This window comes from Lytechinus pictus, chromosome 12, assembly GCF_037042905.1.
Source record: "Lytechinus pictus isolate F3 Inbred chromosome 12, Lp3.0, whole genome shotgun sequence".
Taxonomy (NCBI): Eukaryota; Metazoa; Echinodermata; class Echinoidea; order Temnopleuroida; family Toxopneustidae; genus Lytechinus; species Lytechinus pictus.
The window spans coordinates 6272385-6286278 of record NC_087256.1 but is presented as its reverse complement, the minus strand read 5'-3'; the positions used below and the strand labels follow the sequence as shown (position 1 = coordinate 6286278).

Genomic DNA, 13894 nt, shown 5'->3' with positions numbered 1-13894 from the left:
AGCAACACGTTTGAGGAGTGAGAGATGAAAGGATGATGATGAGGAAGAAAATGAGGATGTGGGAAGGGGGGGGGGAGACGGAAATAAAGACGAGCACGGGAGAGAGGAGAGGGGGGGGGAGAAAGGGTGGGGGCACATAATGAGATTTGAAGAAAGGCAGCTGAGGACCTAAGGTTAATGGAGATGGATAAAATTGAGGATGAACATAATTGAAGGATGGGGATAGGAAGAGTAAGAACGGGAAAACAGGGCGATAAATTAGAAGGAGAGAAGTGAAAAAATTGACCGAAACCTCGACGCAAAATACAAGAAAATGATGATTTGTCTCTTGCTTTTCTCCCTTCTATGCCAGGCTTATGAATGATATACCATGCTAATTATAAGGGGATTCTCAGGATGCAACCCTTTCAACTAAAAGTAATCAAACATTTCAAGCCTGGGATGAGCGGATGTCTCATTTGACAAAAAATGATAGTTGAGATAGAGAGAGAGAGTTGGGAGGGGGAGGGGGGAATATATAGCTTCGAATCCGATCCAGGGTAGGAGCTTTGAAGACCTCGGAAAACTTTCATCATGTAAATCTTGCAAAGATTCTCGGCGCGAGAGATCGTTTTCGGGCAGATTCGCCGAGTGTTTATTGTGAAAAAGATGTTTTAATCAGATCCGATATCGTTGAACGCACGGAAGAGGGCTCGATCACGATACAATCTCAACAGATAATAATTTCCTTTATAATCAGAACCCCCTATTGGGTTTTTACAACTCCTCTTCAGTTAGGTGCTGTATTAAGATATTAAGTTTTAGATACAATCTGGTATCATTAGTTTGTCGGAGGCACAGGTGTGGTGGCTATTGTATTTTAAACGAAACGTTTAGTGTGTTCTTGGATTTGGTAAGGGTAATTTAGTAAATGATGATACATTACCAGTGGTGGTCTGATAATCGCCATTTTCCCATGACGATAAAACATTTTCTTAATAAGATGCATAAAAACAATGAATAATGTATCATAAACTGGTGTATATGTGGGAGGGTAGGGGAGGTTGTTCCTTTAACATGTTAAAGTTCCTTGATCAAGGGAAGAAAGAGAACTGAAAAGAAAAAGACAGCAAAAGAAAGGGAAAAGTATAAAATGAAAAAATACAATTAATTTATGGACATCAAGTCCTTAAAATTTTGGCGAACTTAGATTTTCATCTAAAATTTTTTTTTATTGCCCGAGACATTTTAGACACTTTTCCTCAACAAGCTCAATGCTCCATATTCTGCTTCCTCATTTTTTTTTTGGCTCATTACATCGCTGGTATTATAAGCAGATATTACAGCCCGTATTCTGAACACAGGGGGCCGTTTCATAAAGCTGTTCGTAAGTTAAGAGCGACTTTAAGAGCGACTGGTGAACCTTTCTTACGCGCTAAACCATCGCCAATGGTGTACCATTTACCAAAAGAAACGATCACCAGTCGTTCTTAAAGTCGCTCTTATCTTACGAACAGCTTTATGAAACACCCACCTGGCTTTTACTCCAACCCCGGTGTTTGTGGTTTAACTATGGAAAGCCAACAGTGACTAAAATCTCTAATTTTGCAAGTTTGAAATTTTACAAAATTTCAATTTGTAAACTAATTTGACTGTCAAAATAATTGTCAGGAAATATCATATTTAGTAGTAGTAGTAGTAGTAGTAGAAGTGGTAGCATTCGCAATCTTTGAGTGCATTCAAGTGATATTTGTAATAAAATATAAGTCATTTACTTATCATGCTTATAGTTATTTTGAAACTATTTGCAGTACTGTTCTTTTCATGTTTCGAAAGAAGTGTAATTACAAGAGTGAGTGATTCTTTAACACTTTTTATGATAAATGTGCCAAATAATGAAAATTATGTTTCTATGGTAACCTAACTCCCGGTAACAAGAACACAAACCCCTTTTTAACATAGTGACAGGGAAGGTTTAAATATAGATTCTTTTTCCGTTCTTAAGTCGTTTTGAGGAAGCGGAAAATGTATTCGCTTTGAAGAGGAGGAACAACCACATTTGGCAATGTAAACAAGGATAATTTTCATAACCGTTGGCTGCATCCTCAACCCCCGCTTTTAGCTGGCCCCCAGTTCAGTTCAAAGTGGGTCAAGTTCTCCGTTTAAGAGACGAAATGAGATAGGACGACATTGAATTTCTAAACTTAGCCCCTCTACTGCCGCTTAAAATCCTCTCTGACGCACTCTCTTTAGCCCTCTGCTCCCCTAAAGTCTTTCTTCTATCCGGCACAATTCATCCCCATCTCATATCTCCCGGGGCATAGAATCAGATTTAGGACTCGTTTCCATTACCAAACTTTCTTGCCGAATGCAGCCAAATTGCACCCCTTCCCCTCCCTCCATCAAGCATACGTACATTCAGACTCCCATTGCTGTAAATCAAATAATAGAGAAAACACGAATGCTGAAAAGCGAGCGAAACGTTTTATTATAAACGCTCATAGAACTAGAGTGTGACATAGATAACAGACAATGAAAACGTGCCTTGTGACTTGGTTCATTCAAAATAATGTTTGAATTATTCTATTAGGTATTGCATAAACTTGTACTATTGTTGGGGGTGAGACTGCATGGTATTTACTAAACCACCTGGCTAGTTGTTTATCCCTCCAGGTGAATTGCTACCGTGGCAACCGCGTGCCTATGATTGCAATTTTTATTTCTCATTTTTTTTAAGTTATCGTTCGTTAAACCGTCGCAAGCAGTATATAAACTTTTAGTTCCAGTTTTCCTCATCCTTTTGATGTCCCTCACGTCCTGTTGTATCCTTACAATGATTTTCTTCCTTTGTTTGTTTGATGGATAGACTGGTGTAATTGCTTTACTTTTATTTGTTCAACTTGTATTTTAATTGTCTGCTTATTGAGCAAACAAAATGTGTGTCATGAGTAATCAATGTAATTCGATACAGAATCTATTGTACTTTTGATCCGTCTGGGCTACGTTAAGCCAGGATTACACCAAAACCGAATTCTCCCGAATAAATTTGGACCGATTCTGCCAGAATATGGTCCGACTCGGATAGATTCTGTGGATTCGGGGAGCTCCCCGAATCAGAGTACACGCATTCGGGAGGATTCGGGATTATTGTGTTCTCCCTCCCCGAATGCGAAAAAGATCGGGAGGGATTTGGGACCATTCGTGCAGGGATTCGGCTCGTTTTGAAATGTTCAAAACCAGCCGAGCACCCTAACAAATACTCCCGAATGTGGCCATGACAAATTTCAGAATGTATTCGAATGGAATTTTTCGGTTGGATTCTGCACTGCACTGAATCAGGACCTATTCGGGACCCATTCGCCTCTATTCGAAGAGCTACCCGAATAGGTTCCGAATCTACCGAATTCATCCGAATCAGGCCATATTCGGGCAGAATCAGTCCAAATTTATCCGGGAGAATTCGGTTTTGGTATAACCCTATAGCCATGATAGCTTAAGCCAGATAACGCACAATAACGATAACACACACCAACACCGCACAAATATAGACACATTTTGAGGTTGCTACGTTATAGTGACTATCATAGTTAATATATTATCAAAGAACTACATGACAAAATATGAAGTCACAAATTCAAAGCTTTGGAAAAATAATAGTTCTCTAATTCTCTCCAGTATTTTATTCAATTTCCTGCTTTTATTCAAACCAACTTGTGTTCAAAATGAATTTCCCATTTAAAACGCAAAATTACTCTAAAAATTTATAGTGAATATATCATATGAATTTCTCTCTCTCTCTCTATATATTTTTTTTCAATATAATTATGCTCTGTCAATCTCATTTCAGTGATATTAATAATGATTTCATCACGTGAATCAATAATGGATAAAATGTCAGTTTAATAAATTACGAGCTCCCTATTCGGATAGAAGTTGGCAAATTGGAAGTGAATGATTTTCGGAGATGACTTTGTGAAAAAGCAATATATTTTCAAAGATACGTGCAGGGAAAGAGTTGACCAGGGCGGAGAGTAGGTAAACCTATCTGCTCGTTAATAAGTGATGAAAGCGTCCACCTCTCATTTTCGGCTCTCCTGGGCAAACGAGATCTTACACTATTTTGGTTAGTCAGGATCTTACCCCGCTGACACGATGAAGAATGTTGCTCCTTCGGTATAGAATCACGAACTGACATAAAGACTGATAAAGTCACTAGGTCCGTGGAGTAAAAGACCTAGATGCCGAAAACTTTTCAAAATCCACTTGCCGTGGCTTGGTATCTTCAGATTTAGTAGAGAGGGGATGTCACGGAAGTATTTCCTGGGAGCATGAAGAGAGCAAAAAGGGGATACCTCCATTCCTTCATGAAATTACACAATACAATTTGAGATCAATCTCACTTGAGTTTGAGGTAAGTATATCGCAACTGTGAGACAGACCTATCAATACACGTGGCGATAAATACAAGGTATTCTCTCATAAGGAGGAAAGTATTTACCACAATCTTATATTCTTATCAATGTACTGCCATGGCTGTGACATGATTTGAGGGCATTTTGATATTGTAAAGTGTAATAGGTCATGATCTTCTTTGACTCTCATTCTCCAGGTTACTGAGGGGTACGTGTCAGTGTGTGTGAACAAGGGCGTGTGGGTGAGTGTGTGGGTTAGTGGCGGAGCTGTGGTTGCGGCAAGGTATGCCAATTTAGGCTACGGTCACAACCACAAAAATTAGCCTGCTCGGCGACCGGGTGGCGAGTTTTTAGCCAATTTCACCCGGGCACTGCGCGGCGGCCGCGTCCGGGCACCATTGGTTCTAGGGGCATCGCTTGGTCGCCGCTAAAGATTTAGCGCGGAGCTAAAATTTTGGCGACGCCTGCTCACTTTTACCTCGCCGCCCTCAATACGCTCGGTGCCCGGGTGGTCGCCGACGTAATCGACCGGTCGCCGTCGAACGATTTAGGTCAAAAATCGAACTCGTTGGATCAAAGGCTATGGAGCGGTCACCGGCTGGTTGCCGGCCGCTGGTCGCTAGATCCGCCGGGCGATTGCTTAAAAATGGGCCGGTGGCCGATGTGAGACCGTCCGGGAATCAGTGGTTCGTCAGCCGATCACTGCTCGGACGCCAAACAGAAAAGCTCCCCCGATTTGACCCAGATTTGGTCTTGAGTAATAGATAATCGATAGGGCACTGCTCGGCCACCGATAAGTCTTTTTACAGCTCGCTCGAACTCTGCACAAATCGTTGGCAATGCCGAAATTCCAGGGGCGCTTGATCGGTCGGTCGTCGCTCTCAGCTGAGACTGAAGCCCTATGGTAAAGGGGCACTCAAACATATTGTCACCAAGATGTGTGCTTTTCAAACTTCTCAGGTCTATCTCATTAACTATTAACCACGATTCACCGAAGAGAAGAAAACAAGGCACACCAACTTTACCATTGCCCCAAGCGGCAGTGTTCTAAGAACGGTGCCAAGACGTTCCCAATCCGTTTCATAAACTTAATGGTATCTAACGTGGACATCGAACTTAATGTGTTTCAAACAACATGATCAAGGGAGCTCTGATGAAAAAAAAATCAAAGACAAAAGGAAGGCCAATACTTCCAGTCTTCAATTTGAGATTTATGAATAGCATGGAAAGAATGCTCTTCTAAACAATTGAATACATTTTTGCTCAGGTGGAAACGGATATAATCCATCATCATATCAATGACTACCCGACCTGTTTACAAATTGTTAAAGAATGCAAGTCTCGAGTGTTTATTTCATAACCGGAATGCACGTAAGGCTATACAGAGGTCAGGCTTTATAAATTTTGTTTAGTTTTTATCATCCAAGATACCGGAGTTGACCTATTTTTATCTGACTTATTTTTCTAGTCATATATATTTTCCACGGTTTTTTTTTGGTTTCATTTTAAGGTCAATGATTGGCCCATATCAATTTCTTGTATTGTTTTTAGCTTTCAGTGTGAAAGAAGTGAGTTTTCTTTTTAATTTTGATACCCTTTAACTGTTGATCCTCATCGTATTCATGATATTCTGGCTTAGGGAGTCAGGGGCAGCGCTAGGATATTTTTTTAAAAGGGGACATCTTGACCCCATATTGAATATGATTTGAAAAAAATAACAAACTTAGTAATGTGGGTATTGTGTATTTACGCGATCTATATTTTCATGAATTCATTAAGTTTCAATGATCACGATGGTCTGATGGGTCTAAATTCTGTAGAATGGCCAAAAATAATTTCCTCTTAATTGAATACCCCCACTGCTCGACAACAGTATCTATGTATAATCAAACCTATCAATACTATTGTCATACTGATTGGTGTCTATTTCAATGTTTTGTGTTTTTGAAATATCTGTATCTATACAAATGCCATGGGGAATCTGGGTCGCGGTCGCTTAATATAAACCATTGTTGGCTTGCCAACGAGAAGCAGAAAGGGTGTCATCGAAGAGTATAAGGGAAAATCATTGAACGGTAAGTGAAGATTGTTTCGGATACATCTCCTAGGCCTTGATAAATGAGAGTCTTGAATCCAGTTGACCGAGAGACCAGCTGTACTTATCCCCTCTAGAGATTCGCCAATGGATTTCAATAGACCAGGACAGATTGCTGAACGTAATTGGATGGATACTGTCCAACAGCTTCCTAAATCTTGGATTTACTTTCTTTATTCATGGTGAATATATCATATGCTGCCACAGTTTATTCTTCCCGTGACATACGGTCATGCGATTTTGTGTTTCAAGTTATCGATCATATTATGGACAGGCTTTCTATCGGGATAACTGCCTTTATTCAAAATTATCAATTTTGATTGGAAATCTTTGAAAGTCGGAGTGTGTTTACAAAATAGTGTATAAAAAATAAAAAACAGGTAGGAATATAACATGGTAAATTCGCATTTACCAAAATGTTCTGTGTTATCGCGTGACATACGGTCATGCGATTTGGTGTTTCAAGTTGTCGATCTTATGGACAGGCTTTTTATCGGGATAACTGCCTTTATTAAAACTTATCAATTTGAATTGCAATCTTTGAAAGTCTGAATGTGTTTACAAAATAGTATTTAAAAAATAGGTAGGAATATGAAACATGGTAAATTCGCATAATTATCTTTGTTTATCAAAAAAAAAGTCTAATTACCGTGATTAGTGCAACGTATTGCCAGATTGTTATTGTAGGTTATATTGCAACCGATATTAATGAATTTAACTGTATTATGCGTTTATTTGCCTCTCTATATATGATTTCTATTAAATTCAACTATCAAAGGGTAGGATTGGTCGTGTGATGAAGACACAGATTGGTTCGGCTGAAGCGCCGCGCTCAATTTGAAATACTTCATGTCTTTTTCTTTACAATCTCGTTTAGTTACTGAAAAACTGTTGGTTAAAAGTCTTTCTAATGGAAACAGCGATGTGAAAACCTGAATAGGTATAGAAATAATTAATCATTAAAAATATGCAAAGAGTACGCGACTTGCAAGTTGCATTTCTTATAGATTTGTAATGATGAGAGAGTAATATAAGTGTTCTTACTTTTATGAAGAAAATAAGTATCTAAGATGTTTAATTATCGTCTAACTTACAGTACGATTCTTTCAAACGTGTTTTTTTTTTATTAAGTTTAAAAATTATGATACATCCATATATGAATTCATGTTTGAATATGTATGGTAATATAGCCATCCATATTTTAAAATTGTAAATGGCGATGATAATTGTTTAAAAAAAATCAATCATCCTTAATCTTTTCTTGATCATCCTGAAACTTGGCACTGAATGTTAAAGAAGAATTGCGACCAATTAGTTCAGGACAAAGCCACTTTCTGCTGAAAATCCTAGTAATGTACGTTTAAAAAAAAAACTTGATTCAGAGTTCTGGTAAAGTCACCATCAAGAGTTACAACCCCCAACCTGCTGTAAACAAAACTCCAGAGACAAGTAATTCAAATGTGTGTTCGATTGTTGACTATACCTCTGAACTTGTGCCTAAATTAGTTTCGTGAAACACGACCCAAAGGTGAGGTTGTTGTAAATGTCTCTGTACTCTTGCGAATTGATTCCACCTGTCTAACCATGGTCTTGGCTGATCAATACCCGACCTCTAAGGCTCAATGACTAACCCATCGTGGTGTTTATCAACCTTGTCGGTGAAAATCATACTTCTTTTCCTCACGATGCATCGAACTCCTTGAAAAGCCGCCGTTTCTGTTTTCCAGCAGAAACCTTTGATGTTGAAGCCGTTAAGGTAACTCAAACAAAGCACATATTTGCTCTTGAACACGGAGGGAGGTAGGGGGCATGTCTTCTGATGACACAGCTTTGAAAAGGCATCCTCTGATTTCTCATCGATCTGGGTGTACTGTACGTTATCCATTAAGGTAGCATAAAGACAGATTAGGAGGTAAAATGTGGAAAGGTTGATGAGATGAAGATGAGGATAGAAGGAGGAAACTAATAAGAAATACATGATTATGGGTTGTGGAATGTTTAATTATTGATAAACCAGTGTAAACACAACAGTACTATGCGACACGTGACACCTTCATGTCGGCCAATGCCGTTTGACATAACAGCATTCATTTGTCTTCTACCTCTATCATGCAGTATAAACTTAGACCGTTATTGTGGATTAGAATTTTAACTCCTTGATACAAAAGAGCCATATTAATACATAATTTTAACATAATATCTAATAATAATGTATGAATATATAAGTAAAACCATCAATAAAACATTTGAGTTATTCAATGCCCTACCTTCGTGACCTCACATTCAACCTCCTCTTGATAGTTTACTCTTCTCTGAATTTTTGTTGCTATTATATTTTTCAAACGGAAAAAGTAGAGCAAATGATATAGGAATGGCTAAGAGTGTGATTTGGTGGAATGACGAGATCCCCTTACAAAAAAGAAGAAAACGAATACAAATAAATAATTAAAAAAAAACAAGCAGCTGCTCGTTCAAATGCATTCCTGAATAGACTCCAATCGTGGTAATAATCTTGGATATAAAATGGCATGACACGGAATGGCCGAGCGGGGGCATTGAAACTGGAATCAGCAAAGACCCTTTCCCCCCTTTCCTAACTGGGGGGTCGATATTCCAATATCCGACTTCTTTCAAAGGTCTTTGGGTCACCTGGTCTGCAGGGGTTTCTTCCTTTTAAATATCATAGAATACGAAGGGAACAAAGTACTGAACTTTGGTCATCCTATCTTTTCGAAGTGCAGTGCCACCCGGTCACGCCACTTTTCTGCCCCTCTACTCTTTACCACCCCATGGGCTCTATTTCTGAAAGTCATTCCACCCCTCCCGCAACACTTACACCTACCGTGCCCACTTCCGATATTTTTTTCTCTGAACTTAGACCATAATGCGTCTGTACTTTGCGCTTCTCGAAGTGCATTTCACCCTTTCACCTTTTTTCTTTCTTTTTCATCCCTCTTTTTCATCCCCCCCCCTTCATGACCCACTCCTCTGAAAACATAATTGTATTCAAACTCTCTCGATTCTGTTTTCTCTTTAAACTTGTCCGTACAACATCTCATAATAATACTAATAAACTCTTATTCTTTTATAGCACATCCCTGTCTCATCTTTATGCTGCAGTGACATTTCTCCTACGGCGGCCGTACGGCGAGTCGAAGAAAGCCGTTTTATTCATTTTTATTGAAACCACCTAAATGTAGCTGATACACACAAAAAAAGTGTTAAAGGGGAATCCAGCCTTGGCCATAAAATGTTGTGTTGGGAAGGAGAAAAATAAATTAAACAGAATGGTGAAAGTTTGAAAGAAATCGGACAAGCAATAGGAAAGTTATAGCTGCTTTAAAATTGAGATCCCTAATAGTATGTAGATTTCAAATTGGCAACTGGGTAAGTAAATTATGACAAAGGGCAAGGACAACTTTCCCGTAGGCCATGTACTTTATTATCAGGGATTTGTGGTTTTCTCCTAAGTACCCATTCCCCTGGGGCAGTAATCTAAATATAACCCAGGTAGTATATTGTTTTATGTCCTCATGAAAGAAAAATATAATTTGAAATAAAACTTTTGGGAAAAATTACATTTTAGCCATAATATGTATTGGAGTACATAGAAGAGTAGTCCTTGCCTTACATCACTATGACATCCCATATGCGGCCAATTTGAAGTCTCCATGGGTATAGTGATTACCAATAATTACAATTTTTAAAAATTCATAACTTTCTTGTTGTCTGTCCAATATTGTTCAAACTTTCACCTATCAACTTGTCTGTTTTTTCTCTTTCTTATAAAAACAAGTTTTTATTTGGGTTGGATTCCCCTTTAAAACGGCTGTTTTCGACTCGCTGGGAAATGGGACAGCGACATTACTATTGTATGCCCATTCTTAAACACCCTATATCTTTTATCTTGACTTTATTTTTAAAGTCTTGACCCATCCCAAGTTTTGTATTACCTATCTTGTTGCCCTTTTCTGTATTCGTCACCCTCCATCTGATTGATTCCTCCCACTCTAAGGTTTATGATCTAAACACCGTACACTCGCGAAAATTGATAGCCCACTGGTATCCATTAACCATGTTAACCAATAAAGGCCTACAAACACCACACACATTGATTTGTCGAAATCGTGGGTTTGGCCGTAAAGATAAATCATTCCCATTGGATTTATTCTGTTCCGGGTATTCACGAAACAAATTCATGATATTTTGATAGAACACACCAAGTTCATACGTACCCTTGGGAATTTTAAAGTATTTGGTGAGGTAGGAAAATTGCTCTCTGTTAAATACAAACTTATTATCCTCCCTCTCTTTCTTTCTTTATTTTCTTGCAGTTGAACACCATCATAGCCATAGAAAATGGGGTTTTAACTCATGAGGCCGTAAGCACCCTGCAACCAAGAATGACCACTTTCTCTCATGTTTTAACAACGGATCTCTGCTTGATGGTCTCAACGTGACCTCTATCGCCGACCATGGGGTTTTCCTTGCATAGGGTTTATCGCGATACTTCGATATCCACGGCAACTCTGGATGATCCCACCGCTGCCACCGAAATGATATCAACAAACTACACTTTGGACTATGACGATGGCTTTATTATGACCTTATCCGGTAAGGTCCTGGTAGGAATCGTATGTGGAATACTCCTCTTGGTTGTCCTTGTGGGAAACACCTTCGTGGTTGTTGCAGTTGCCAAGTTCAGGAGACTGAGGACTCCAGCAAACGCTCTCCTCTTGAATTTGGCCATCGCTGATGTCACTGTATCAGTCTTCGTCATGACCTTCTCTACGATGAGACTACTAAGCGATGGTCATTGGTTACTGGGATCCTTCATGTGTAAGTTTTGGATGTCCATGGACGTGCTTTGCTGTACGGCGTCTATACTTACTCTCTGTATGATATCATTAGACAAATATTGGGCAATCACACGTCCTCTCTCGTACCATAGTGATATGTCATGGAGGAGAACTGGTTACATGGTAACTTTTGTTTGGGGTTGTTCAGGTATTATTTCTTTCGTGCCGATCTTCACGGGACTTTATGCCAAAGACAGATCAAATATCTCCACGGACGACATTTGCGGGGTGAACTTCTCTGTAAATAGGTACTACGCTGTCGTATCGAGTATGACATCTTTCTACGTACCTCTTGCGGTAATGATATTCACCTACTGTCACATTTATTTCATCGCTCGATCGCAAGCCATTCGAATCAAAGAAGAGATGAATAGAACAGAATATCTGGGAAGAACGTCCCCTCCACAATCTATGAGGGCGCCAATACCTTCTAATAAAACGACTGAAAACGGTGAGCAACCTCCTGCTGAACCGAATAGGAGGCGGTCAAGGTCTATAACGCGTGAATACAAAGCTGTCCGAACTCTAGGACTAATTATGGGGTGTTTCATTCTATCATGGTTACCTTTTTTTCTAATGTACCTCATTATGAACTTCTGTACATCATGCCATCTTTCCTTCCACGCGGAGAACGCCATCACGTGGCTTGGTTATGCCAACAGCCTCATGAACCCACTCATTTACAATTTTCGGAATCGCGACTTTCGTTATGCCTTCCGTGTCATCGCGCATAGGATCCTCAAGGCTATCACGTTTGGCTACTTGGACAACAAGAAGGGGGTGTTCCCCAAGAATGCATCGTCGCACCATCGCTTTTCTACGTCGTCCAACGGCCATCCGAACGGAAGCCCCCTTCTTTGCGCTAGCGGTATCAAGCTGAACCTCATGAAGCGCCATTCGGAAGGCAGAGGTTCGCGAGGTGGAAATGGTGGGGAGAATGAGATGCCTTGCCAGATTTTACCGGAAGATGAAATTTTAAATTGTTCTCCCGATCAAGGAGAAGAAGGCGAGAAAGTGACATTCCGTGAAGAAGATGGAAGTGACCACTCTGTATGAATAATTCGATATTTAAAAAAAACATCTTATGATGTACCAGAGCAGTCATCAGGTGAAGAAACGTTTATTTACCAGAATCTATAGAAGGTTTAACTGACTGAAGTTAGTTTGTTATTATATAACTCAACATGCTCAAATCATGAATGAAGGTGTTTGTATTCATTGACAGATGCTTGACTTGATTTTGGTCCATCGATTATCAAACCAATTTACGATGAAAAGACAAACACAAAACGAAAAATATCATTAATAACCTATAAAATGGGCAATTCTCACAAATAGATTGGATTTTTTCTTGAATGAAAACTCTATCTATTGCCCCATGTATGAAGTATCTATTCTCAATTTGAGTGTATAATGAGACGATTATGTTGGTGTATCATGTGCAATTTTTACCTCTCGTTTTTTTTTTCTTTTAAACAGGCATGCACATTATCAGACAAAATTATGTTACCCATCATTATACATGGGTATATTTATGTTTAATACATCGACCAACAGGGTTGCCTCGATTATAAAAGCTGCTAACATGTAAAATTGTATAGTTGGTTGCCGTGATTTGTTTTACTTTGTTTGAGAGAAGCATCGCATAAAGTCTCATTCACTTTAAAATAAAATGCTGTATTTTTTATTCAGTTTTTGCGGGGAAAATAGTGTAAAATATACGAAACACCCAATATTTAACGGTGACTATAAAAGTCCCAAAATTTTACGGTAAACTATAATAGTTACTGTGGAAAGTCGAGCAGCAGTTCTAGAATTTTACCCTATTTTTAAAAGGCAAATTCCCGGCATCTTGGGGCTTGATTTTCCTCTTTAATGTTTGTAGTTAACCGTAAAATTGTGAAGGTTTTATCATAGTACAGCATACCGTTAATAATTTGGTCTTTTGCATATTTTATGTTATTTTTCACTTTTAAATCTGGCCAAAATTACGATTTCGCCGTAAAAACACAATATTTTTACAGTGTGTTGTGTAATTATTGATTAGAATTAACCATGTATATTACTGCAAGAACATACACAAAACTATGTTTTATCTATATATTGTGTGAAATGACGACATTTACCTCGGAATAAAATTCAACAAAATTTAGTGAGTCAGGTTAAGCCGCTTCCACGGCGCCAGTAGCTAATTTTGAATTCGTCCCATTATCTACTTATCTGATGAATTCCATTTGTCTAATATTGGTTATCGAGATACGTGTTGCTCTACCCATTAAAACAGCTATTCTATTCGAAAAGTGAACCTGCAAAATCTGCAAATCATTGTTGTCATGGAGCCTGTTCAGACCGGCAGAGATAGCGCGATCTAGCGCGCGCTAGATCGCGCTATCTCTGCGGTGTGGAAGGTACAACGTCGTTTCGGTCCGCCCAACAGCGAGCCACGGCGAGCCAAAACGGCGTGCCACTGGAGCACCTCTTGGGGGTGGTCCACGAGAGATAGCGCGGTCTAGCGCGCGCTAGATCGCGCTATCTCTGCCGGTGTGAAC

At 39.2% G+C, this 13894-nt stretch overlaps 1 protein-coding gene across 1 annotated transcript; it reads left to right on the top strand.

Annotated features, from left to right (window-relative positions):
* Window positions 1–10824: 10824 nt before the first annotated feature.
* On the top strand, window positions 10825–13650 carry LOC129273439 (probable G-protein coupled receptor No18). Its single transcript, XM_054910468.2, has one exon. It carries the CDS (start codon window positions 10962–10964, stop codon window positions 12399–12401), a length of 1440 nt encoding a protein of 479 aa, XP_054766443.2. The 5' UTR covers window positions 10825–10961; the 3' UTR covers window positions 12402–13650.
* The last annotated feature ends 244 nt before the right edge of the window (window positions 13651–13894 follow it).

Excerpts from the sequence above, each read along its gene's own strand:
- LOC129273439 (XM_054910468.2), top strand. The coding sequence starts at position 10,962 with ATGGGGTTTTCCTTGCATAGGGTTTATCGCGATACTTCGATATCCACG.